The 26,133-nt window shown below is 43.4% G+C and overlaps 1 protein-coding gene across 1 annotated transcript; it reads left to right on the forward strand.

Annotated features, from left to right (window-relative positions):
- Positions 1-3,823: 3,823 nt before the first annotated feature.
- Positions 3,824-25,675, forward strand: TRNAU1AP (tRNA selenocysteine 1 associated protein 1). Its single transcript, XM_024766857.1, has 9 exons — positions 3,824-3,935; positions 4,456-4,553; positions 9,254-9,353; positions 9,957-10,009; positions 12,073-12,204; positions 13,532-13,651; positions 17,684-17,846; positions 18,067-18,100; positions 25,392-25,675. The coding sequence occupies exons 1-9, from the start codon at positions 3,909-3,911 to the stop codon at positions 25,526-25,528; spliced, it is 864 nt and encodes a 287-aa protein (XP_024622625.1). The 5' UTR covers positions 3,824-3,908; the 3' UTR covers positions 25,529-25,675.
- The last annotated feature ends 458 nt before the right edge of the window (positions 25,676-26,133 follow it).

Genomic DNA, 26,133 nt, shown 5'->3' on the forward strand with positions numbered 1-26,133 from the left:
TTTTTTTCGGTACGCGGGCCTCTCACCGTTGTGGCCTCTCCCGTTGCGGAGCATAGGCTCCGGACACACAGGCTCAGCGGCCATGGCTCACGGGCCCAGCCGCTCCGCGGCATGTGGGATCTTCCCGGACCGGGGCCCGAACCCGTGTCCCCTGCATCGGCAGACGGACTCTCAACCACTGCGCCACCAGGGAAGCCCTGTACTGTATCATTTCAAAAGCTAGTACAATTAAACATGATTAACTACACAGTAACAACTTAGTGCGTAATGCTGTAGATTTTCACAGGCATTTGAGCAACCAAATCATATAGAGCTGACCTGTCCAGTATGGTGGTCAGTACCTGCATGTGGCTATTTACATTTAACTTAAATTTGGAAAAATGTAAAATGGACTTCCTCGGTTGCACTAGCCACATTTCAAGTCCTCAGTAGTCAGAAGTGTCTAGCGCCTATGGTTCTGGGCTATGCGAATACAGAAATTCATAGAACATTTCCATAACTGCAGAAAGTTACAGTAAACGGTGCTGATATAGGAGGTTTGTATATTAGAGCAGGGAAGTTTTACTAGCACCAGGAGGATTCTTCCATATCAGTGACTCTTGGAAAAATGAATATGATGTAAAATAACTTAAAATGTATTCTGTGATTGGTTTTTTCCCCTTGAACTTTTAGTTTTGATGCATGTACTATCCTGATGAGAAATTGACTTCTTAGAAGGGAAAAATCACACTTTTGATTTTAGTATTTTCTTTGTGAAGAAGCACCTGTGTGTCTGCTCTTCCCACGCCCACTCCGCCCAAAAAAGTCCAGTTGGATTAGATTTACTGAAGTTTTCCCTTTTGACAACATAGCAGGTTGAAAGTGCCCTATCCTTAATAACAGCTCTTGTGGATTGGGACTCAAAGGGGCCAGGCATTGTGCCGAGCACTTTGCATACAATAATAGCTCATTTGATCGCCTTGTGCAGTGGGAATTGCTGTCCCTCAGGAAAAAGTCCATGAGAGTTCAAGTGTCTAGCTTGAGGCCAAGCTACCAAGTGGCACAGACTAGGCTAGAATTTAAATCAGCCTCCACCGGAGCCCAGAACCTCAGTTTCTTTTCCTTGTATTGAACATAAGAGTTATAAAGCTCTCTGTGGGTGCTTTACATATGTTAGAACAGTTTCAGGCACATAGCAAAGGCCCCACAAGCCTCTGCTGTTATGACCGTTGAACATTTTAAAGTTCCCTGTGGTTAATAATTGCCTTGTTTTTCACATGCTTAGTTTTTTGGTGTAAGTATCATTTATTCAGTGTTCATATCGCTATCAGAAGTGTAAATCCCCTTTTCCGTGTTCAAACACATCAGGTATTCTCAATTTTACCTTTTCTCCCATCCTCCTCCAACCTGAATTGGTTACCCCAAAACAAATGTAATCACCCCATATGGCTCAGCTATAAATAATATTTGCAAAGTCATAATAATGTTAAGTGTTTTGACAAATTATAGTCAGAAGATGGAGAAGTGTGTATGTATGAGGGGCAGTCCCTAAAATATCTGGGGCTTCCCTGGTGGCGCAGTGGTTGAGAATCCGCCTGCTAATGCAGGGGACACGGGTTCAAGCCCTGGTCTGGGAAGATCCCACATGCCGCGGAGCAACTAGGCCCGTGCGCCACAACTACTGAGCCTGCGCGTCTGGAGCCTGTGCTTCGCAACAAGAGAGGCCGCGATAGTGAGAGGCCCGCGCACCACGATGAAGAGTGGCCCCCGCTTGCCACAACTAGAGTAAGCCCTTGCACAGAAATGAAGACGCAACACACCAAAAATAAATTAATAAACTCCTACCCACAACATCTTCTTAAAAATAAATAAATAAATAAAATATCTGAAACTACAAATGAATAGAAAGTATACTATTTAGGGCTTCCCTGGTGGTGCAGTGGTTGAGAGTCCGCCTGCCAATGCAGGGGACACGGGTTCGTGCCCCGGTCTGGGAAGATCCCACGTGCCGTGGAGCGGCGGGGCTCGTGAGCCATGGCCGCTGAGCCTGCGCGTCTGGAGCCTGTGCTCTGCAGCGGGAGAGGCCACAGCAGTGAGAGGCCCGCATACCGAAAAAAGAAAAGAAAGAAAGTATACTATTTAGAAATACACAGATTTTAGGGAAAAGATTTGGAAGTGGTTGCCTCAAGGGACTGGAAGTTGGGAATAGGGATAGATGGGGTAAGGGACAGCTGTTTATCGTTTGACATAAATTCAAAATTTTTTTTTCAGTGCCTACCATATCCCAGACATGGTTGTGGGAATTTGATTAGAAAGCGTGACCAAGGAATCCTATCTGATAAAGCTTACATTCTAAATTAAAAATAAACATTTAAAAATCTTCCATAAGTAAAATAATTTTTTTTTTTTTTTTTTTGACACAGGCTCCGGACACGCAGGCTCAGCGGCTATGGCTCACGGGCCCAGCCGCTCCGCGGCATGCGGGATCCTCCCAGACCGGGGCACGAACCCGTGTCCCCTGCATCGGCAGGCGGGCTCTCAACCACTGCACCACCAGGGAAGCCCAGTGAAATAAATTTTTAAAATGGTAAGCAAAGAGCACAGCACAGGGGCTGGCAAATAGTACTAAATAAAAGAGTTACCAGTTATAATTTGAAGGCCTCCAACTGCCATGTTGGAGAACTTACTGGAAGCCAGGCATTAGGGCAAGTGTTTTTCCCGACTTCTCATTTTATCCTCACAACAAACATGGTATGAGGTAAGCACTGTTATTATCCACGTTAGTCTCAGAGTTTAAATAACCTGCCAAAATAATTAGTGAGAGGGGACTGGGATTTGGGCTCCGTTTGTTCAAATCTATAGCCAAAGCACCCAACCAGTACACTACTATGGCAGTGAATAGGATAAAGCTGGAATTTGGCAACTTGTGGTTGGATCCAAGACTTTAGACTCATGAGTGCCTGAATTTGGTGCCCAACATCCCAAGTTTGGGGTGTATAAACTGGTAAGGAAGGGCCGAGGTGGCCTATACCAACCCAGAGGGAGCCCCAGAAATGGATCCTCAGGCACTTGCGATGACCTTCACTGTGGGAGATGACAATTACCACCTACAGAAGTTTCACATTCTGAGAAATGGGTATCAAACTGAGGCTAAAGCCTGGGACACTCCCAGATTAGGAGTCGAATTGTCAGGATTATCCGTGTTTACTTGAGGGCCTTCTATAGCAGGTCACTGTTCTGGGACAGGTTAGAACTGGCAGTTTGGATTAGTGTAGGGGATGTGGACGCAAGAAAGTGACAAGACTTGGGGATTGATTTGACTGGTTGGGAAGACAGGGTTACCCCAATTTACACTCACTTTAACTCTACCCTCCCCGCACCCCGGGGCTATACACGGGAATGGTGAAAGAATCCCATTGCAGCGTCAACAGAAATGTCTTGCAAACTGGGAAATGCGGGGTGAAGGGGTGGCTGGGGCGGGCCAGTCGGTAATTTGCCTGACGTCACACAGAGTTAGTGGGACTGAATCGTCCAGGTTCCCAAAGGGGATCTTACACTTGTTAAAAAAAAAAGTGCTTATACTTGCAATTTTTTACAACGAGCGTAAAATTACTTCTGTAATTTTATATGTACGTGTGTGTTTAAATAAAATCAGAAAGAAACCCGAGAAAGCCCCTCACCCGCGCCACCCACCATCCAACGCCAGGCAGTGTCTGCCCCGCCCCATCCCGCAGGCTCCAGTCTTGAGACCCGCCCACAGGGATCCCGCAAGACCCCGAGCTGCACGTGGGCGCGACCCTGGGCGCCGAGTTGCGGAGCGTGCGCAGAAGGCGTCGGAGGCGCATGCTCTGTGGAGGTTCCGGCTCGGCGGTCCGGCGTCCGCGCCAGCCTCGGTGGCCAGCGAAGTCCTTGGTGGGGGGGCCTCGGGCATGGCGGCCAGCCTGTGGATGGGCGACGTGAGTGAGGGCGGCCGCCCGGGTCTGCGGAGCAGGAATCTTAGTGTCACGAGGGAGAAAGGGACTGAGGAGGAGGGTCCTCGGATCCCAAAAGGGTGGAAGTGAATGGGCGGGGGAGTTCTCTTAGGTGACTCCGAAGCGGGTCCCAGCATCTAGGTGAAGGGGCTGATTCGGAGTGGGAGGGGCCCTGGGGCCCCGCCTGGGTTCACGCCAGGGAAAGAGGGAGGGTCTTTGGGCGGATAGAATGAGAGGAATCCCAAGGATTGAAGAGCGCCCGTGGTTGTAGGACTGGAGGGATGGGGTTCCTAAATCCAAAGGGGAGACTTCCTCAAAGGAGTAAATTTGAAGGGAAGGAAGGCCGGGGACTGTGAACGCAGGCTTCAGATCACACCGCAGACGGAAGCCTCTTCACCCCACCCCACTCCCGCCCGCAGCGTGCAGCAAACCCCGGGCAGAGGGGGAGGGGCTCCGGATGCGGGAATGAGGAGCCTGGAGCCGCTCTGCTCTTGTCTTTACGCAGCTGGAACCCTACATGGATGAGAACTTCATCTCCAGAGCCTTTGCCACCATGGGGGAGACCGTGATGAGCGTCAAAATTATCCGAAACCGCCTCACTGGGTATGTTCTCTCCTTCCGTCTCAGCCTCAGGTCTCCTCAGTAGATCGCGCTGCAAGTGTCATTCAGGAGAAGGTAAACATCGCAAGAGTCGGGGCTTCTCACCCCTAATAATGTTATTGTAATGATATAAACATTTGGGGGCTTGTTAAGAGGACGTATAGCGTATTGCTGACTCTAGCCAGACTGGTTTTGAAAGCTCTGTCTGCTGTGTGACCTTGATCGAGTTATTTAACCTCTCCCTCTTCACCTTGCCTATAAAAATAGAGATAATAAAAGCACCTACCTCATAGAGTTCTGGTGAGGATTAAGTGCCACTAATTCACATTCAACGTTTAGAACGATGTCTGGCATATGGTATATGCTTGGTAAATATAAACAGATTATGATCTGCTAGGTAATAAGCACTTTAAAATCGCAAAAACCTCTGAGCTAAGTACCATTATTAGAGAAGCTTAACAACTGTCTTAAAGTTACACAGCTTTTAAATGAGAAGCCAGGACTGTAATTCAGCTCTGTTCTCAAAGCTCATGAGTGCCCTTAACTCTTATGTGAATAAGATGCTACCTATGTGCTGCTGTTCTAGATTCCCTGGATACATGGCTGAAACTAGCCAGACGTAGTCCCTCCTCTCGTGGAGTTTACTACATGCTAATGGGGGAATGAGGTAATAAATAAGTATACAAAACGAAATGGCAGAGAATACTTTCAGACAGAAGTGCTCTATTGCCTCCAGTTTCTTCTTTCTCTCTTAGGAGCTTAGGTTTCCTTAGGGCTCTAGTTAGAAATAACAGGATTCCTTTATCAATTTGACAGTGTTTATTGAGCATCTACTCTGTGCCAAGTACTAAAGCAGCTTGCTAAAATGTCAAATAGTTGAAAAATACAGGTGAGAGATACGAAATGTGGCCAGGTTTTTGGCTGTTTGGTGAACAGGTACTTTGTGTATTCAGAACCCCGGTACCCAGGGACGGATTTTCTGACTGGTAGAGCATGCTGGCCTAAATGTTTCTCTTCTTGTCCCTGCAGACAGAAAACCCCGATAATCGGCTACTGGCATGAAAATACATTCTGTAATACTTTATTCTTTTTAAAACAGTGATATAGGTTTTCACATTTTAATCTTTATAAGAATTGGAATTATCCTTTCGTACCATTGATTACTAAACTCTAGCTGATTTTTTATGGTGGCATTTACAGACACATTACATGTGCATTCTGTGTCATATGACAAAGACTTTGAAGTGGCATATAAGAATACTGTAAAATAAATAAACGTAAATTAGAAACCAGGAACTGAGAAAAGTCGGGAAAAAGATAAGACCCAGGAAAAAATAATATGCAGCAGAGCATAGTGCTTAAGAATATAGTGACTGGGGGCTTCCCTGGTGGCGCAGTGGATAAGAATCCGCCTGCCAATGCAGGGGACGTGGGTTGGATCCCTGGTCTGGGAAGATCCCACATGCCGCGGAGCAGCTAAGCTTGTGCGCCACAACTACTGAGCCCGCATGCCTAGAGCCCGTGTTCCGCAACAAGACAAGCCCCCGCTCGACGCAACTAGAGAAAGCCGGTGTGCAACAACGAAGACCCAAGGCAGCCAAGAATAAATAAAATTAAAGCTTAAATAAAAAAGGAAGGATATAGTGATTGGTTGCAAAACAATGTGAATGTACTTAATACCACAGAACTGTATACTTAAAAATGGTTAAAATGGTACATTTTATGTTTTGTATACTCAACGACAATTTTTAAAATTCAACAAAGAAAAAAATAAGAATGCAGTCATGTGGAGCAGCCACGTCTCTCATCACTGGTGGGACTATAAAATGGTATGACCCCTGGGGACAAGTGTCTGGCAGTTTTCTTTTTTCTTTTTCTTTTTTTTTTCCGGCCATGCCTCACGGCTTGCAGGATCTTAGTGCCCCAACCGGGGATTGAACCCGGGCCCTGGCAGTGAAAACATCGAGTCCTAACCACTGGACCACCAGGGAATTCCCTGGCAGTTTCTTAAATACACCTACCACCATATGGCACAACAAGTCTAGTCCTAGGTATTTTATATATATATATATATATATATATATTTAAAACATCTATTTATTTATTTGGCTGTGCTGGGTCTTGGTTGCCATGTGTGAGATCTTCATCATGGCATGTGGGCTCTTTTTTTTTTTTTTCTTTCATTTCCCTGACCAGGGATTGAACCTGGGCCCCCTGCGTTGGGAGTGGGGAATCTTAACCACTGGCCCACTGGGGAAGTCCCTAGTCCTAGGTATTTACCCAAGAGAAATGAAAACATGCATCTACCAGAAAAAGCACTTGAAAAAGGATGTGCGTAGCACATTGGACAGTGGCCCCAAACTGCAGTCCAAGTATCCATGAATAGGTAAATAGATAAATAAATACTGATATATTCATACAATAAAATACCACTTAGCAATAAAAAGGGACAGACTAATATAGTGACAACATGAAAGAATCTTAAAAACATTATGCTAAATTAAAGAAGCCTTACCGCATTTACATAAAGTTCTAAAATACACAAAATTAATCTGGTGGAAAGAACTCAGCATCTTGAAGAATTTGTGCATTTCATTGCATGTAAATTTAACCCTAAAAGGAAAAAACTAAACAATCATTGAACTCTAGTTAATAATAAGCATGTTAAAGTAATTGAAGGAAGTATACCAATATCTGCAACTTACTTCGAAATGTATCAGAAAATAAGGATGATAAATGGGTAGGGGCATGGATGGATGGGTAGTTATGTGATAAAGTAAGTATAATAAAATGTTAATTGTAGGTGGTGGGTATATATATATATATATGGTGTTTGCTATGCAGTTCTTTCAATTTTTATATTTGGAATTCTTCAAAATAAAATGTTCTGAAAAGAATGTAGTCAGACTATCCTGAATTCAAATCCAGCCTTTGGCACATGCCAGCTGTGTGGTTTAAGGCATATTGTATAATCCTAAATCTCAGTCTCCACATCTAAATAGGAGCAATGGTTTCATTCCCTCATAGAGTTATGTGAGGATTAGATGAGATGGTGCATGTGAAGTGGCTAGCACAGTGCTTGGACCGTAATGAGTGCTAAGTAATGCTCAGCTCTTAGTGGTGGTGGTCTTTATATCTGTGAGCCTTAAGATTCTAGCACACACAAGATAGAAGGCACAGAGTTGGCCCACCATTCTTCTAAGTGTCAACATTTATGGAGCTCATAGACTGTGTTCTGAGATCCTTGGGCTCAGGTACTGCCCTTGCCCATACCTTTTGGCTTGGTGTCCAGAAGGTTATTTGAACTAAATATCATAGTTCCAGAGAAGTCTGGTTTATTTCACTGGTGATAGCTTTAAGGAGGCAGTTGAGGAAAATTAACTGTTTTCAGTATAAATCTCTTAGGAGGAAGGGATGTCAGAGGATCTAGCCACATCCTCCTACATATGTCTCTTAGTGATGCTTTAAAAAATAGAACACTAGGAATCTCACAGACATCCCCCAATTAGGTAAGGTCCATAGATTTACATTGTCCGAATAGATTTCAAGTTTCTAAATAGGAACCATGTTCTTCAACTCTGTATCAGCCTGGCCGGTGGTAGGTGATCCAAAAAACCTTTTAAATTATGAAAAGTTTAAAACAAATGTAGAAAGGAGAGTACAATGAACTCTCATACAGCCACCCCCAAATTTCTTTTTTTTTTGTAAATTTACTTATTTATTTTTGGCTGCCTTGGGTCTTCCTTGTTGCCGCGGGCTTTCTCTGGTTGCAGCGAGCAGGGGCTACTCTTCATTGTGGTGCGCGGGCTTCTCATTGCGGTGGCTTCTCTTGTTGCAGAGCACGGGCTGTAGGCGTGCGGGCTTCAGTAACTGTGGCATGTGGGCTTCATAGTTGTGATGCATGGGCTTACGCACTCCGTGGCATGTGGGATCTTCCCGGACCAGGGCTCGAACCCATGTCCCCTGCACTGGCAGGCAGATTCTTAACCACTGTGCAGGGAAGTCCCTCAACACCTAATTTCAAAAATTGTTAATATGTTGCCATATTTTTCTTATCTACCTGTCTATAAAGATAGATTTAGATAGGTAAATATTTTTTTTTTGCTGAACCATATGAAAGTAAATTACAGGCATTATGACATTTCACTGCTAAATATTTGAATATACATTGCCAATAACTGGACATTCTGTTACATACCAACAATGCTCATATCACACTCACAAAATTAATGATTCCCTAATACCACATAATGGCCAGTCTACATTTAAATTTTTATGATTGTCCCCAGAATACCTTTTATACCTTTTTTTTTTTTAATGAATTAGGATCCAGTCAGAGATCAGATCCTGTATTGCATTTACTTCTTTTGTCTCTTTTTCATGTAGAAAAGCCCACTTCTTTCTTTTCTGAGAACACTGACTTTTTAAAGACGTAAGATTGCCTTACATAAGGTTCTACATTCTGGATTCTGGTCCTGCATTCTGGATTTGTTTGTTTCCTTGTGGTGGTGTTTTACTTGTTCTGTTCCTAATATTTCCTATAAACTGGACATTAGATCTAAAGGTTTGATTGGATTGCATAGTAAACATTAATAGTATGGGCTCTGATTAGAAAAGGATTTTTTTCTCCCTTCAGGCCCAGACTCAGTCTCTCATCTAGGTATCACATCTTTAACCAGTCCCTTTTTCTGTTTTCTTTCCAGGATCCCAGCTGGCTACTGCTTTGTAGAATTTGCAGATTTGGCCACAGCTGAGAAGTGTTTGCATAAAATCAACGGGAAACCCCTTCCAGGAGCCACACCTGTAAGGACACTGAGATAATGATGATGTCACCATTTTTATCGTTATTGATAACTCATTTATTGAATCCCAACTGTATATTTTATTTAATCCTGTAACAACCCTAAACAGTAGGCGTTGTTATCTTTGACAGACCAGGAAACTGAATCACAGGGAAACGGAATAACTTACCCAAGGCAACACAGGTAGTAAGTAGCAGAGCCAGGATGCAAACTGAAGATTGGTTGCCTCTAAAATCCATTCCCTTTTCACTCTGCACTGCTGCCTCCATAACGGAAGACTTGAAACTCTAGACCTCTTGCTTGAGAAAGCAGAACAGGCTGGCAGCAGTGAGGACACTTTTCAAGAGAGTTACATTCTGCTCTTCCCACAGTTACTTAGCTTACAGCTGCACCACGCTGGCACACCTGGGCTCATAGAACCATGGAGCTGGCAGTGCTCTTAGCGGTCATCCGTGCAACCCCCTCCTTTTATACAGGAGAAAAAGCTGAGGCTTAGAGAGGGGGAGATATTTTGGCCAAGGTAATTTATTTCAGTTTTTTTCAAATATTGTTTGACTCTTAAAACACCTTTCTCTGTTTTAGTTTGTTTGTTTTTGAATTCCAGGCAAAACGTTTTAAACTGAACTATGCCACTTATGGGAAACAGCCAGATAACAGGTAAGTACAGAGTAGCCACAAGGTAGCTTCAAGTCCCAGGAAATGTCTAGATAGAGACAAGATGCGTCACTGTGCTGGTCACTCCCAAAGAGGAGAATGGGGAGCCGAGTTTGGCCCTGCTTTGCCTCCCTCCTAAGGTCAACCCCCTCCCATCCCTATTGGTGGACGCTTCCAGTTTGCTTCCTGTCAAGGCCCATGTCTTCTCTATATTTGGTCCCTCCCCTAGTCCCATGACTGCCCACAGTATTGACATTTTATTCAGTAAGAATCAACCCGTTGTAGCAACATAAATTGATTGAGCATTCCAAATTGCTGTCTGAAAGCTTTAAAACAATGTATCAAAAGCTTTAGATAGAGTTGTACCCTTTGAACCTGTAATTCTGCTTTTCAGAGTTTATTCATTGATGTGTGTAAAGGTTAGCCTTGAAAGTGTTCATTGATATCATATGATATCACAGTGGAATCTCAAAAAAGGATACAGATGAACTTATTTACAAAACAGAAGTAGAGCCATAGACTTAGAAAACTAACTTATGGTTCCTAGGGGATAAGGGGAGGGAGGGATAAATTGGGAGTTTGGGATTGACATATACACACTACTATTTATAAATAGATAACAAATAAAAACCTACTGTGTAGCACAGGAAACTCTACTCAGTACTCTGTAATGGCCTATATAGGGAAAGAATCTAAAAAAAGAGTGGAGATATGTATATGTATAACTGATTCACTTCACTGTGCACCAGAAACTAGCACAACATTATAAATCAACTAGACTCCATTAAAAATTTTAAAAGTATTCATTGAAGTGTTACATATAATGGGCAAAATTGGGGGAAAACCCAAGTAATCTAATAATAGGGAAGGGGTTTAAATTACAATATGTTCATTATTTGGAATGCTGTGTGTGTATTAATGTGCCGTAGCAGAACACTCATGTTAAGATGTTGGTGAGATGCTAAAAGTGAAAAAAATGCTAGGAACAAAACAAGTCGTATCCAATTTTTGTAAATTCAAAAGAAAAAGCCAAAGAAAAAAAGACAAAAGTATATGTCAAAGTGTTCTTAGTGATTACCTTTGAGTGGTTGGGTTATTGATAATTTTAGTTTTCTTTTTCCTTTTGTGTATTCTGACTTTAACTTGAAATAAAATAATAAAGTTCGCTTTTTTTTTTTCTTAAAGAATTGTTCTAGAACAGGGGTTGGCAAACTGTGGCCTAATTTTGTTATCACCTGCAAGCTAAAGATGGTTTTTACTTTTTTTTTTTTTTGGCTGTGCCGTGAGGCTTGTGGGATCCTAGTTCCCCAACCAGGGATTGAACCTGGGCCCTTGGCAGTGAGAGTGTGGAGTCCTAACCACTGGACTGCCAGGGAACTCCCTTTACATATTTACTTATGTATGTATGTATGCATGCATACCATGCCATGCCATGCCACGCCACGTGGCATGCGGGATCTTAGTTCCCTGACAGGGATCAAACCCATGCCCCTCTGTGGTGGAAGCGTGGAGTCTTAAGCACTGGACCACCAGGGAAGCCCCCCCTTTACATTTTTAAAGGATTGTGAAAACAGACAAAGAAAGAGCAATAGAGACCAGAGGTATCCCCAAAGAGCCTGAAATATTTACTGTATGGCCTTCATAGAAAAAGTTTGCTGACCCCTGTCCTAAAAGTTGAGGCATTTCATGTTAGCACATCTTGAGGAGAGAAGGTTCAGTTCTCATTTTCCCTCTGCCTTTCACCATTTGAATTGAAAATATGCGGTGAATACAGAATCTTTGGTTTTATCTTTTGAGCACCTCTGACGTGTGCCCCCGTCTGCACTCATGTAATGCTTGAAGCCAGACAGGCGTTATACAGTGGGTGAGCGACTTGGGGTGGGGGACTCCTTCCGTAACTCTTCTGCCAGGACTGCCAAGTGAAACAGGTTAGGACCTGGTCAAGGACCCATCAGATGTGTTGTTGCCTAAGGCGGCCCAGAAAAGATTCACCTAGAATGGGCCAAAAGAGCTCATCAGAACAAAAGTTTTGGTCTTTGTCTCTGAATTTTGTTCTCTCTTCTCAGCCCCGAGTACTCCCTCTTTGTGGGGGACCTGACCCCAGATGTGGATGATGGCATGCTGTATGAATTCTTCGTCAAAGTCTACCCCTCCTGTCGGGGAGGCAAGGTGGTTTTGGACCAGACAGGAGTGTCTAAGTAAGGCCTTCGTTTTATTGATGCCTACCCTGTTGGTTGCAGCATTTATCTCATAGATGGAGGTGTGGTAACGAGGCCCTGTTGCATTGTGGTTAAGAGCACAGGCTCTGGAGCTAAACTGCCTGGTGTGAATCCCAGCCTCAGTGCTGCCCAGGGATTATGCAGCAGACAAGTTACTGAACCTCTGACCTTGTTTCCTCATCTGTGAAACGGGACTGATTAATAGTTTCTGCATCTCTCGTGGGGTGGTTTAAGGATTGAATGATGTAATATAAATGAATCAATAGGAAATGCTTTATAGGTGTTTCCTCTTTTATTTATTATTGTTACTTTAAAAGTGGAAAGACCTCAGGAAAGGTTTATATGTATATATATTCTTTTTCATATTCTTTTCCATTATGGTTTATTACAGGATATTTATATAGTTTCCTGTGCTGTACAGTAGGACCTTGTTTATCTATTTTATATATAGTAGTTTGTATCTGCTAATCTCAAACTTCCAATTTATCCCTCCCCCACCCCCTTTCACCTTTGGTAACCATAAGTTTGTGTTCTATGTTTGTGAGTCTGTTTCTGTTTTGTAAATAAGCTCATCTGTATCATATTTTAGATTCCACATATAAGTGAGATCATACAATATTTGTCGGGAAAAGTTCTTTCTTGATCTGAGTACTAGTTATGAGCTTGGGCTTTGAATTTGAATCCCGCTTCTACTGCGACTTTGGGCAAGCTATTAAACCCCTCTGAACTTTGGTTCTGTCTTCAGTAGGATGTGGATACTCCCTTCATCAAGTTGTTGGACAATTTAATGAGATAATCCTGGGGAAATGCTCAGCACAATGCCTGGGAAATAATAAATGGTCATTAAGCGTTAGTTATCATTCATTTACCCCCCAAGTGGAATACGAGTTCAGGAGAGCAGGAACCTCATCTGCTTGTGACTGCTGAGTCCCAGTGCCTCGTGTAGTACCGAGCATACTCGGTAAATATTTGCTGAATGACCTTCTATGACTGTTACTACTGCTGCTACTACCATAATGATAATAATAATACTTTCAAGTAGCTTGGGAGGTAAGCTGCTATTTGGGAAGAAGCCCTGTCAGGACAGTATGGAAGAGACTGATGAACTGAAAGTGGGAATTCTGCAGATCTTGGGATCCTCCAGTGCTTGAATCTCACGTGGCTCTGTGGCACCCCTCTGCTCATGGGGCTCTCAGCCCTGCCCATGTGGTTTGATGGACTCACTCCCTTCTCAGCCCCTTTTCCATTCTTAGGCTTTACCTCCATCACATTTGTGATCCAAATAGTGTGTGTTTTTCTTCCGCAGGGGCTATGGTTTTGTGAAATTCACAGATGAGCTGGAACAGAAGCGAGCCCTGACAGAGTGCCAGGGAGCAGTTGGACTGGGGTCTAAACCAGTGCGTCTGAGTGTGGCGATCCCTAAAGCGTGAGTCCCGCGCTGGTGTGGGGGCCAGGGAGGGCTTCTGGACTGATCCCCACCCACACACGCCTCGTCTGTTGTTGATAATCAGGGCGTCCACGTGCTGAATGGGAGGCTGCCAGGAGATTCAGTTCAGGCCACAAATAATGAGTGCCTGATATTTGCCAGGCTGGGTGCTAGAGATGAGCTAGCATAACCCTGCCCCTCCAGAAGCTCGTAGCTGGGGAGACAGCTATGACTGGGGGAGGCAGATGCATTCAGACGTCGCTGGTAGCGATGCTGGAAGAGCAGTTTGGGTCTGCAAAGTTAATGTCCCTGCTCTTTGCCCAGTAGTGCTGCTGTTAAAAATTTATCCTTACAGTTAATAAGAATTGAGCAGAAAGAAGAAAGTTACACTTTTGAGCCAATTTTAGCCTTTTTTATATCAATGAAACCTACAGACCTCTTATGAGTGTCCCTTGCTATGGGAGTGGCTAAGAATTCATGATATAGGGAACATGATATAGGGAATTCCCACAAGCTGCGTGGTGCGGCCAAAAAAATTAATGATACAAACACAAGAGAATACGTACATCACTATTGTACCTGTCACTCTGTGCAGAAAACCCTTCTTTCCGTACGACTCCAGGCAGGTTTTTTACTCAGATGTAAGACAGTTCTTCTCTGCATATAACCTTCCATCCTTTGGCTCAAGCAATGGTTCTGAACTAGGGGTCATTGGAACACCTGAAGACAAATTTAGTTATCACAGCTGGGGGAGAGGTGCTGCTGGCATCTAATGAATACAGACCAGGGATGCTACTAAACATCCTACAGTGCACAGGACAGCCCCTGTGACAAAGAACAATCTGCCCCCGCTATCCAAATGTCAATTTTGCCAAGGCTGAGAAACTCCGTGTTAAAAGTAGAAAAGTGGCTGCACTCTTAGGGCAGAACTTCCAAATGGCCATGTTTTTTAAAGCAGCAAAAGATTTGGAGGCTCTTTGCGGTTTAACAATGTTTAATACATGGAAGATCAGCTTGAGTGATTCCCCTCCTCCAAATATTATTTGTTTTGAGCCATATTTTTTAAAATATTTATTTATTGACTGCATCAGGTCTTAGTTGCGGCGCACGGGATCTCTAGTTGTGGCATGCAGGCTCAGTAGTTGTGGCGTGTGAGCTCTGTATTTGTGGCACACAGGCTCAGTAGTTGTGGTATGTGGGCTTAGTTGCTGTGTGGCATGTGGGATCCTAGTGCCCCAACCAGGGATTGAACTGGCCTCTCCTGCATTGCAAGACCAGTTCTTAACCAGTGGACCATCAGGGAAGTCCCTGAGCTCTATTGTGTATATAAAAACATTAAAGAAAATATTTAAAAGAAAGGAATGTTCTCATTACTCTAAAATGACTGCTTATAATTTCTGGGTTCCTTTCCAGGCTTCTCCATAAGCTTCTGTGATGTGTAAATATAGATATAGTTGTAGATGTAAAAACACACACACTACATATATTTGGGTCAATTTACATGTGGTAGATTCATTTCTTTATTCATTTTTTAAAAAATATTTTATTTATTTATTCATTCATTTGGCTTCATCGAATCTTAGTTGCGGCTCCTGGGCTCTTCATCGCGGCACGCAGGCTTCACTCTAGTTGTGGCCCACGGGCTCCCGAACATGCGGGCTCAGTAGTTGCAGCACACAGGCTCTAGAGCGCGAGGGCTTAGTTGCCTGTGGCATGTGGGATCTTAGTTCCCCGACCAGGGATCAAACCCGTGTCCCCAGCATTGGATGGTGGATTCTTAACCACTGGACCGCCAGGGAAGTCCCTCTTTATCCATTTTAAAATTACAATAACAGTGCTCACTCTTCTTCTTCCCCAGTTTACTCATTATACACACTTTGCCATTGAGTTGCACAGTTGTCGTCATTGTAATGTTTTTAATAGCTGCAAGATATTGTTTTGATTGTATATTCTGTCTAGCAGTTCCTCTGATGTTTACTATTTTGGTTGTTTCTGCTGTGTCACCATTTATTCAGTCAACCATAATGAGTCCCTACAACTGCAGCCCCACCCTAGACTTTGAAGTTGTAGCTATAGACAAGAGAAACAAAGTCCCTTCTGCAGGGAGCTTATGTTCTGTTACATCTGTTTCTTCACTGAACATTGTCAGTATTTGATGCCTGCCTGTGGGGAGTGGCCCTCAAGCACTGGGAATTGAAGGTGATAAGAGTTCCCTTCGAGAGTTAGCCTGTAAGAGCTGAGTGTGGAGAAACAGAAGAGAAGTGTGCAGACCCAGGCCAGAGAGACTGTACCTCCAGTGACCTGAACATGTCAGGAGGGAGGTGGACTCCTTGGACACGTGGCCGGGGTGCAGAGTAGCATGGAGGCGAATGTTAGCGGTTTCCAGCCTGGCAGTGGGCGGAGAGAGGGAATCTGGGCCGTCAAACTTCATCAAGCCACCCCGTCAGGAGGTGATGCTAAGGAAATCAGATATGGTCTGTCTAACTGCTCTGGCTGAGTCTTGCTCACCAGGCAGACATTAAACTCACAAGGAACTTGGGAAGAGCTCATCACACGTGGTTTTTTAAGTTTTTGAAAGCAGTGGATCCTTTGCAGGTTTGACATTCTGTCTTTGGTTAGCAGTGGCTGGGATAGCCGTGAAATCAGAGAAGAAAGCTTTCTGCTGACCCTAGGCCTCAGCCCTGATTGGTGAATGCAGGAAGTTGGGGACGGGCAAGGGGTCTTGAGTCTGTCAGGGCAGGAGCTGTATGTAGTGGTGTGGTGGTAGGACTGTGAGCCTTGGAGTTAAATTTGGCTTCATTCCTCTGTGTAGTCTTGGGTAAATCACTTAACTTTTCAGAGGCTCAGTGTTCTCATCTGTAAAATGGGAATAATAAATAATAGCTCTGTCACAGAGCTTTGCAGGACTTAGAATAGGAAACTATGTATGAAAAACAATGGGCACAGGGACTTCCCTGGGGGTCCAATGGTAAAGAATCCCCCTTACAATGCAGGGGACACAGGTTCGACCCCTGGTCAGGGAAATAAGATACCACATGCCACGGGGCGACTAAGCCCGTGCGGCACAACTACTGAGCTCACGTGCAGCAACTAGAGCCTGCGTGCACCAAACTACAGAGTCCACGCACTCTGGAACCCGCGCACCACAACTGCAGAGCCCACGTGCCCTGGAACCTGTGCGCCACAACTAGAGAAGAGAAAACCCACACACCACAACTAGAGAGAAGCCCACGCACCACAACAAAGAGCCCGCGCACCGCAACGGAAGATCCTGCATGCCTCAACAAAGATCCCGCGTGCCGCAACTAAGACCCAACGCAGCCAAAAATAAATTAATAAATAAATCTTTAAAAAAATAATAATGGGCACAAATCTCAAGTACCTACTCCATAAATGGTAGCTTTGACTACAGTTCCAGGCTACTAAAACGCTTCTCTTATGTTTTTGCGGGGAAAAGGTGGTAAGATATTTTGTAATTTAAAATGCTTCTTGGATCATTATAAATCCAGATCCTCCAGGCTGTGTTCACCTGAGCCTTTGTGGCTGGCAGAAAAACAGTCCTCTAAGATCTTGAGAAGGGGAAAAGTCAGTACTAATAAGGTTTGACAAGAGAGACAAACCTAACCATTGAAAACTCTCATCAAAATTTGTGTGTGTTTGGCCGTGCTGCATAGCCCACGGGATCCCAGTTCCCCGACCAGGGATCGAACCCAGGCCCTTGGCAGTGAAATTGTGCAGTCCCAACCACTCGACCACCAGGGAATTCCCGCGAGTTCCTATCTTTAAAGCTGGGCTCTGGGACCAGACTGCCTGGGTTTGAATCTATTATTCGCTGTGTGACTTTGGACAAATGATGTAACCTCTCTGTACCTCAGTTTTCTCATCTGTAAAATAGGAATAATGGTTTATTTACTGCATAGCACCATTGTAGGGATTAAATGAGTTAATCTGCGTAAAACACTCAGAACAGTCCCTGGTCATATAGTGTTATGGAAATGTTTGCTTATTTGTTTATTTCTTTCTTCATTTAAGGAGCCGTGTGAAGCCAGTGGAATATAGTCAAATGTACAGTTACAGCTACAACCAGTATTACCAGCAGTACCAGAACTACTATGCCCAGTGGGGCTATGACCAGAACACAGGCAGCTACAGCTACAGTTATCCCCAGTATGGCTATACCCAGAGCACCATGCAGGTAACCGTGATTTGGCCGGTCTGGCCCTCTTGGGTTACATCATCCTGTAGAGACCTGGGCGATTCTCCAGGATGGGATGGGTAAGGATGGGAGCTTGGGCTTCAGAAAAAAACAGAAGGAAAGATGAAGCAGCTTAGTTCCTCTTATTAAAAATAAACCATCCTAGTCATGGGCCAGGATTTCACCATGCTTCTCACCCACCTCTCTGGTCTCTTGGCAGACATATGAAGAAGTCGGAGATGATGCATTGGAAGGTAAGAAAGGAGTCCCTTCACTCAGTGCTTAAGATGTGAGTGTCACCCGAGGGGGTAGTGCAGATCTCAAAGCACCCTGGGGAGCAACTGACAGGGGAGGGAGCCCTGACAGGATATAGGTCTGTAGCAAAGACACCATTGCCTTATATTTGTTTCACAGTTTGTAAAATTCATTTTTTTCATTTCATGTTTTAATTTTTTCCCATATATCTTTAAGCTACATGTTTTTCTCACTCAAGTAATAGTTATTGAAAGTTTGAAAAATACAGTAAAGTATTATGAAGAAACTGAAAATCACCCCTAATTTTTCTGCATAATAATAGCCATTATTACTTTTTTAAGTTAAAAGTTTATTATGATTTTTACTGAATTTAACAGAAGAAAAAGAAAGGAAAACCAGAGCAATTGCTAACCTTCAGACAAATGTTTTTTTTCAAATGAGATATTCGTACTTCTTAAAAGAGTCTCTAAGGTTTGCAAAATTATAAAAAACAAGATTTTTTTTCAACATGCTTCTGAACAGATGTTAGGTTTAAGGTTTAAAGAAGTAAAATAACAGTTGTCATAAAATCAGACATTGATTTCTAAGTAAATAAAACTTTATGTCAGATAGATTTTAAACTTTGAGTCTTTTTCTAAGTCTGTTTTAAGAATTATTCTTTAAGAGAAGGTCAGGGGCTTCCCTGGTGGCGCAGTGGTTAAGAATCCACCTGCCAATGCAGGGGACACGGGTTCGAGCCCTAGTCCAGGAATACCCACATGCCACGGAGTAACTAAGCCCGTGCACCACAACTACTGAGCCTGCGCTCTAGAGCCCGTGAGCCACAACTACTGAAGCCTGTGTGCCTAGAGCCCGTGCTCCGCAGCAAGAGAAGCCACTGCAGTGAGAAGCCCGTGCACTGCAAAGAGTAGCCCCCGCTTGCCACAACTAGAGAAGGCCTGTGCACAGCAACAAAGACCCAACACAGCCAAAAATAATAAATAAATAAATTTATTTAAAAAAAAAAAAAGAAAGAGAAGGTCATAGGGAAAGTGTGATCTGTAAGCAAAATATCCTTTAAAGGAAACATCTGCAGGCAAAAAACAAACTTGTCTACTTCGTAGCATTTTTTTTTTCAAATTTAATTTTTATTTTCAAATTGGGAGGTAAGCTTATTTAAATATTAATGGGAAAATTGCTAAGAGGAACAAGAGCGCAATAATGTATTTAGAGGGATTCATACAAATGATTAAACTGTTGACCAGCAGAAGAAACATCTTCTATTGGATAAAGCAAATCTGTTAGTGGGAGGGGCAGCTATTATCATATTAATATCTATTGGGAGAAATGCCATATAATTCATTAAAATGTTTTTAAAAACTATACCTATAGGAATATTATATATACTTCATAGCATTTTAAAGCACTTTCACTTATGTGCTGTCATCTAATTCTGGCAGCAGTGACCCTAGGGATGGACTGGGCAGGACATTGAGCTCCAGTTGGCGGATGGGGAGCTGGCGATCCTCGCTGTCTTCTCAGGGTCACACAGTGAGTTAGAAGCAAGGTTGAACCTGGGGTCCCTGTCTTTCTATCCTCAGTCTCTCACCGTGTCCTGCAGGAAGCATTGCATTGCCTCCTTTTTAAAGAAATTATCCTGATTGTAATAATATTTGTGTATAACTCCGTAGAATTTTTCTATTTCTTTCTCATCCATTAATAGTATAATAATAGCCAACATATTTTGTGCCAGGCACTGCTGCCTGTCAACACTTTGATGAGTAGGTACTGTTATAAACCCCATTCTACAGAAAATAAAAACTGAAGCTTAGGTAGTTAATAATAGCGAACAGGTTGTACTATATGCAGGGCATTGTTCTAAGCACTTTACATGTATTAACTCATTTTACCTTCACTATAGCTTTGAGGTAAGTACCACAATTATCTTGATTTTACAGAAGAGAAAACAGGTAGAGAAGTTAAATTACTTGTTCAAGGTCAGCATAGTTGCAAGAGGTAGACTGTCTTGGAACCCCTGCAGTCTTGCCCCAGACTTCATGCTCTTTACCACACAGTTATAATTTCTCCCCTTTTTTTTTCTTGGCCACCTCGCATGGCTTGCGGGATCTTACTTCCCCCACCAGGTGTTGAACCCGCACCTTTGGCAGTGAAAGCGTGGAGTCCTAACCACTGGACCGCCAGGGAATTCCCTGACACCTCCCATTTCAACCTAATAGCCCCACAGTGATGGGACACCGCAGGGACTGTCATCCTTCTTCATCTGTCCCTTGGCTCAACAGGCCATCCTCCAGGCCCAGTGTTCAGAGTGAGGAAGGGTGCTTTATTGTACGTGTGTCCATAGAGTTCCACACACCCAAATGCCTGCCCTTGGGGATTCTCTGGTGGTCCAGTGGTTAGGACTCGGGGCTTTCACTGCCATGGCCTGGGTTCTGTCCCTGGTCGGGGAACTAAGATCCTGCAAACCATGTGGCACGGCCAATGTGGCACGGCCAAAAAAAACCCAAACAAACAAACAAATGAAAAACAACAAGAAAACAAATGCCTGCCCTTGATGGAGCCCTTTGCTAGTCTGTTCCCATATGCTGATACCTCCACTGAGTGGAGTGACTAGAGTTTCCATATGGAGATGCTGTACGTGCTCAAAGCCTCAACTCATAATTTAGATTAAAATTACAAGAGAAAGAAATATCCCTCTGGTGGCAGAAACGGACACAGTGCTTATGTGAAAAGATTCACCACTGACTGGTTGATTCAGCACTCACTGGTTGATTCTTAAGAGTAGCTGAGGGCTTCCCTGGTGGCGCAGTGGTTGAGAGTCCGCCTGCCGATGTGGGGGACATGGGTTCATGCCCCGGTCCGGGAGGATCCCACATGCCGCCGAGCGGCTGGGCCCGTGAGCCATGGCCGCTGAGCCTGCGCGTCTGGAGCCTGTGCTCCGCAACGGGAGAGGCCACAGCAGTGAGAGGCCTGCGTACCGCAAAAAAAAAAAAAAAGTAGCTGAGAAAACTGGAAACAATTTACAGAAGAAGGGACTTCCCTGGTGGCACAGTGGTTAAGAATCCGCCTGCTAATGCAGGGGACTCAGGTTCGAGCTCTGGTGCGGGAAGATCCCACATGCTGCGGAGCAACTAAGCCCTTGAGCCACAACTACTGAGCCCGCGTGCCTAGAGCACGCGGTCCGCAACAAGAGAAGCCACCGCAATGAGAAGCCCACGCACCGCAACGATGAGTAGTGCGCGCTCGCCTCAACTAGGGAAAGTCTGCTCGCAGCAATGAAGACTCACTGCAGCCAAAAAAAATATATAAAAAAGGGGAAAAAATATACAAAAGAAGCACAAATGGCCTATAAACCACAAGAAAAAAGAATTTAAACATAATTTGTGTCAGTCAAGGTTCTCCAGAGAAACAGAGCCAATAGGATATACGTATTTATAATCTGTAAGGTGGGCCAGCAAGCTGGAAACTCAGAATTTCTGTGTTACTGCCTAGAAGTAGAATTCCTTCTTTGGGAAACCTTGAGTTTAAGGCCTTTAATTGATTGGCTAAGGCCCACCCATGTTATTGAGAGTAATCTTTACTTAAAGTCAGTTGATTTGTTGATGTTAACGACATCTGCAAAATATCTTCATCTAGACTGGTGTTTCACCAAACTGGGCACCAGTAACCTAACCAAGTTGACACATAAAATGTAACCATCACACTGCTAATACTAGTAATCAAATACAAATTAAAATATACTATGAAAAAAATATATATATATACTATGTTTCTGTAAAGAATTCTTATAATGTTCATGTCCATTGAATCAATTTTACGTGATTTTGTCCCAAAATGATATCAGTACAGATAAATATCTAATAATAGGGGATTTGTTAAATACAGTAAGGTTTTTGTTTGTTTTAATAAAATTATTTATTTATTTTTGGCTGCGTTGGGTCTTAGTTGCTGCGCCCGGGCTTTCTCTAGTTGCAGAGAGAGGGCTACTCTTCATTGCGGTGCGCGGGCTTCTCATTGCAGTGGCTTCTCGTTGTGGAGCACGGGCTCTAGGTGCGCGGGCTTCAGTAGTTGTGGCACACGGGCTTAGTTGCTCCGCGGCATGTGGGATCTTCCTGGACCAGGGCTTGAACCCGTGTCCCCTGTATTGGCAGGTGGATTCTTAACCACTGCGCCAACAGGGATGTCTGGTAAGTTTTTTCTTAAGATTTTTTGTTTGTTTTATTAAATCATGTCTTTCTCTAATAATATTGACATAGGAAAATGTTCTCAATGAAAAATGTCCTGAAATAGGATATACAGGAAGATCCCAGTTAGGGTTTTTTGTTTTTTATTTTGGGGGATATAATTCACATAACATAAAATTCACCCTTTTAAAGTGTAGAATTCAGTAGTTTTTAGAATAGTCACAAAGTCTTGCAGCCATTACCACTAATTCCAGAAGAAACCCTGTGAAACCCCTAGCAGTCACTCTCCAATATCCTTTCCCTGGCAACCACTCATCTACTTTGGATTTACCAATCCTGGACATTTTAAATAAATGGAATCATGTATGATGTGTGGTCCTTTGTGAATGGCTTCTTTCACTTAGTGTTTTCAAGATTCATCTATGTTGTAGCATGTCATTCATTTCTTTTTATGGTTGAATAATATTCCATTGTATGGATATCCATTTTGTTGATGGACATTTGGGTTGTTTCCACTTTTGGTATTATGAATAATGCTGCTGTGAACATGCGTGTATAAGTTTTTGTGTGGATATAGAAAAGTCTTCAGTACTCTTGGGTATATACCTAGGAGTGCATTGCTGGATCATGTAGTGAACTCTTTTTAACCATTTGAGAAATGGCCAAACTTTTCCAAAAGGGCTTGGAGCATTTCCATTCCCAGTAGCATAAGAGCATTCCAGTTTCTCCACATCCTCACCAACAGTCGTTATTTTTCATTTTAGCTATCTTAGTGGCTTTGAAGTGGTGTCTCATTATGGTTAGAGTTGCACTTCTCTGACGGCTAATGATGTTGAGCATACTTTCGTATGTTTATCGGCCGTGTGTATTATCTTTTTTTGAGAAATGTCTATGCAAGTCTTTTGCCCATTTTTAAATTGGGTTGTCTTTTTGTTGAGTTGTAAAAATTCTATTTTTTTCTAGTAGCTTTTATCTTTGAAGATTGTTTAGGCTATTTTGGGTGCCTTGCATTTCCATACAGATTTAATGATCAGCTTGTCAATTTCTGCAACAGCAAAAAAAGGCAGCTGCGATTTTGATAGGGATTGCATTGAATCTATAGATCACTTTGGGGAGTATTGCCATCTTAACAATACAGATCTTCCTCGACTTAACATTAAGTCAGAAATGCATTTAATACACCTACCGAACCTCATAGTTTAGCCTAGCTTAAACAGGCTCAGAACACTTAACATTAACCTACAGTTGGGCAAAATCATCTAACACAGACCCTATTTTATGATAAACTGTTGATTTTCTCAATTTATTGTATACTGTAATCCTAGTGAAAAACAACAGTTTCAGTGTATTACTTGTTTACCCTCGTGATCATGTGACTGCTGCTGCCCAGCGTCACAAGAATATTGTACTACATATCGCTAGCCCGGGAAAAGATCAAAATTCAGTTTCTACTGAATGTGTGTCACTTTTTTACCATCGTAAAGTTGAAAAATCGTGAGTTAAACCATCATTAAGTCGAGGACCATCTGTATTTGTCTTCCAGTCAGAGTACGTGGGATTTCTTTATTAAAGTCTTTAATTTCTCCAGTTAATTTTAAAATGTTTTAATGAATGGGTGTGTACATTTTTTAAATGAATTTATTTATGGCCACACCCTAGGCATGCGGAACTTCCCCAACCAGGGATCGAACCCATGCCCCCTGCTTTGGAAGCACGGAGTCTTAACCACCAGGGAAGGCCTGGGTGTGTGCATTTTTGTTTTTGTTTTTTGCGGTACGCGGGCCTCTCACTGTTGTGGCCTCTCCTGCTGTGGAGCACAGGCTCCGGACGTGCAGGCTCAGCGGCCATGGCTCACGGGCCCAGCCGCTCCGCGGCATGTGGGACCTTCCCGGACCGGGGCACGAACCCGTGTCCCCTGCATCGGCAGGCGGACTCTCAACCACTGCGCCACCAGGGAAGCCCTGGGTGTGTGCATTTTAAACCAACAATACTGAAAGGAAAACATAAAATGTTATCAGTCATAGTAACTGAGGATTCTTTTAAACTTTTTGAATTGTGAAATGTAAGTGCATGGAAAAGTAGATAAAACATGTATAGTTTGATATGTAATGATGAAATGCCCATGAAACCTTCTTTCAGGTCAAGTGGAAACATTGCCAACATTCCCACAGTCACAACCCCCAACCCCGCTAAGGAAAACTACTTACTGTATTGGGTTTTGTAGGGACAAAACTTCTCTTTATAGTTTTATCACATAGATATGCATCCCTAAATAGCAGGGTTTGGTTTTGCTTGTTTTTGAACTTCAATGCCATTGTACTGTATGTACTGTCTTGGTTCTTTCATTCAGTACTCAGCATTTTATTTGTGAGACTCATCCAAGTTGGATGCAGCTGAGGTTCATTTTCAATTCCCTCCTAAGGATAGTTTACTTGTTAGGGGTTTAAAAAAAAAAACTATTATGTATTTTGTCATGATTTCTGGTGAACAAATACCACTACTGCAATCAAGAAAGACGAGTTTAAAAATACAGGACTTGGTGTTTCAGCTCCTGTATTTGACCATAGCTCTTTCATTAGACATTCATTGTTCTTATTTTGTTGATCAGATTTTCCAAACCCCAACTGAAAAACAGGACCACACCAGAAAATCCGGTGCATGTGACAGCTAGAGATATGTGTAGTGTTTAATAAATGTGGAGTAACAGCCGCCATTATTTGAGTTCTAATTACATGTGTTACATTCTGAGTACAGGTGACCCTTGATCAGCTCAACAGTTAGGGACGCCTACCAACCTCACAAGTCAAAAATCCACATGTAACCTAGTCAGCCCTCCCTATCCTCTTACTCCACATCTTCAGATTCAACCAACTGTGGATAGTGTAGTACTGTAGCATTTACTCTTGAAAAAATCCGCATACAAGTGGACCCACGCGGTTCACACTCATGCTGTTCGAGCGTGAACTGTGCATTACCCTGTTTTCATCCTCACAGAAAGCCTGCAAGGCAGTGCCGTCAGCCCACGCGAGGAAGGAGGGTACTGTCTCTTTTGGCTGCTGAGTGCTTCTCCCCTCTGTGCCCCCTGAACCCATCCTTGCTTCTCTTCCAGACCCCATGCCACAGCTGGATGTGACTGAGGCCAACAAGGAGTTCATGGAGCAGAGCGAGGAGCTGTACGACGCACTGATGGACTGCCACTGGCAGCCCCTGGACACAGTGTCTTCAGAGATCCCCGCCGTGATGTAGCCAGGACAAGGCACAAGCCAGAGTGGGCTTTGTGAGGGAGCTAAGAGACTCCTGTTTTAAAAAAAGATTACTTCAAGAACTTTTACCTTTTTTGAAATTTGTAAGATTTTAGTAATCAACTGTTTCCTGAAATTATGAATATTTCCTGGGATACTGCTGCCTTCATTTGAGCCATTTGAGTTTGAAAATGAAGGGACCAGTTGTTAGAAGAGGGATGAATGAGGTTCCAGTTTATCTTTGAACAATAATCATTTACCCAGGTGGGGTTGTCTACACTCCTGGAGATTAAGGATTAACCACCAAAGTTAAGTTACTAAAACCAACTTCTTAGGTGACAGGCACATTACTCCTTAAGGTTCTCTTGAGGTCAGAGTGCGTGGACTCCCTGCAGGAATGGTGCCAAATGGTGGGCAATTATCTGCTTTCAGGTATTCCCTTCCCCCAACAAACTTGCTTCCAGTCTGGTGGCTAGGCAGAGTTCATTATTCAGACTGGGGAGGAAGTGGCCCATTGAGAGACATGTTGGGGCCAGCTTAATCTAGACCAAAAGTCCTGGATTGTTTTAGGTAACGCCTGTACCATCTGTGCCAAGCCCACCTGTTAGT

The sequence above is a fragment of the Neophocaena asiaeorientalis genome, unplaced genomic scaffold (genome assembly GCF_003031525.2).
Source record: "Neophocaena asiaeorientalis asiaeorientalis breed wild unplaced genomic scaffold, Neophocaena_asiaeorientalis_V1.1 scaffold79, whole genome shotgun sequence".
NCBI lineage: Eukaryota > Metazoa > Chordata > Mammalia > Artiodactyla > Phocoenidae > Neophocaena > Neophocaena asiaeorientalis.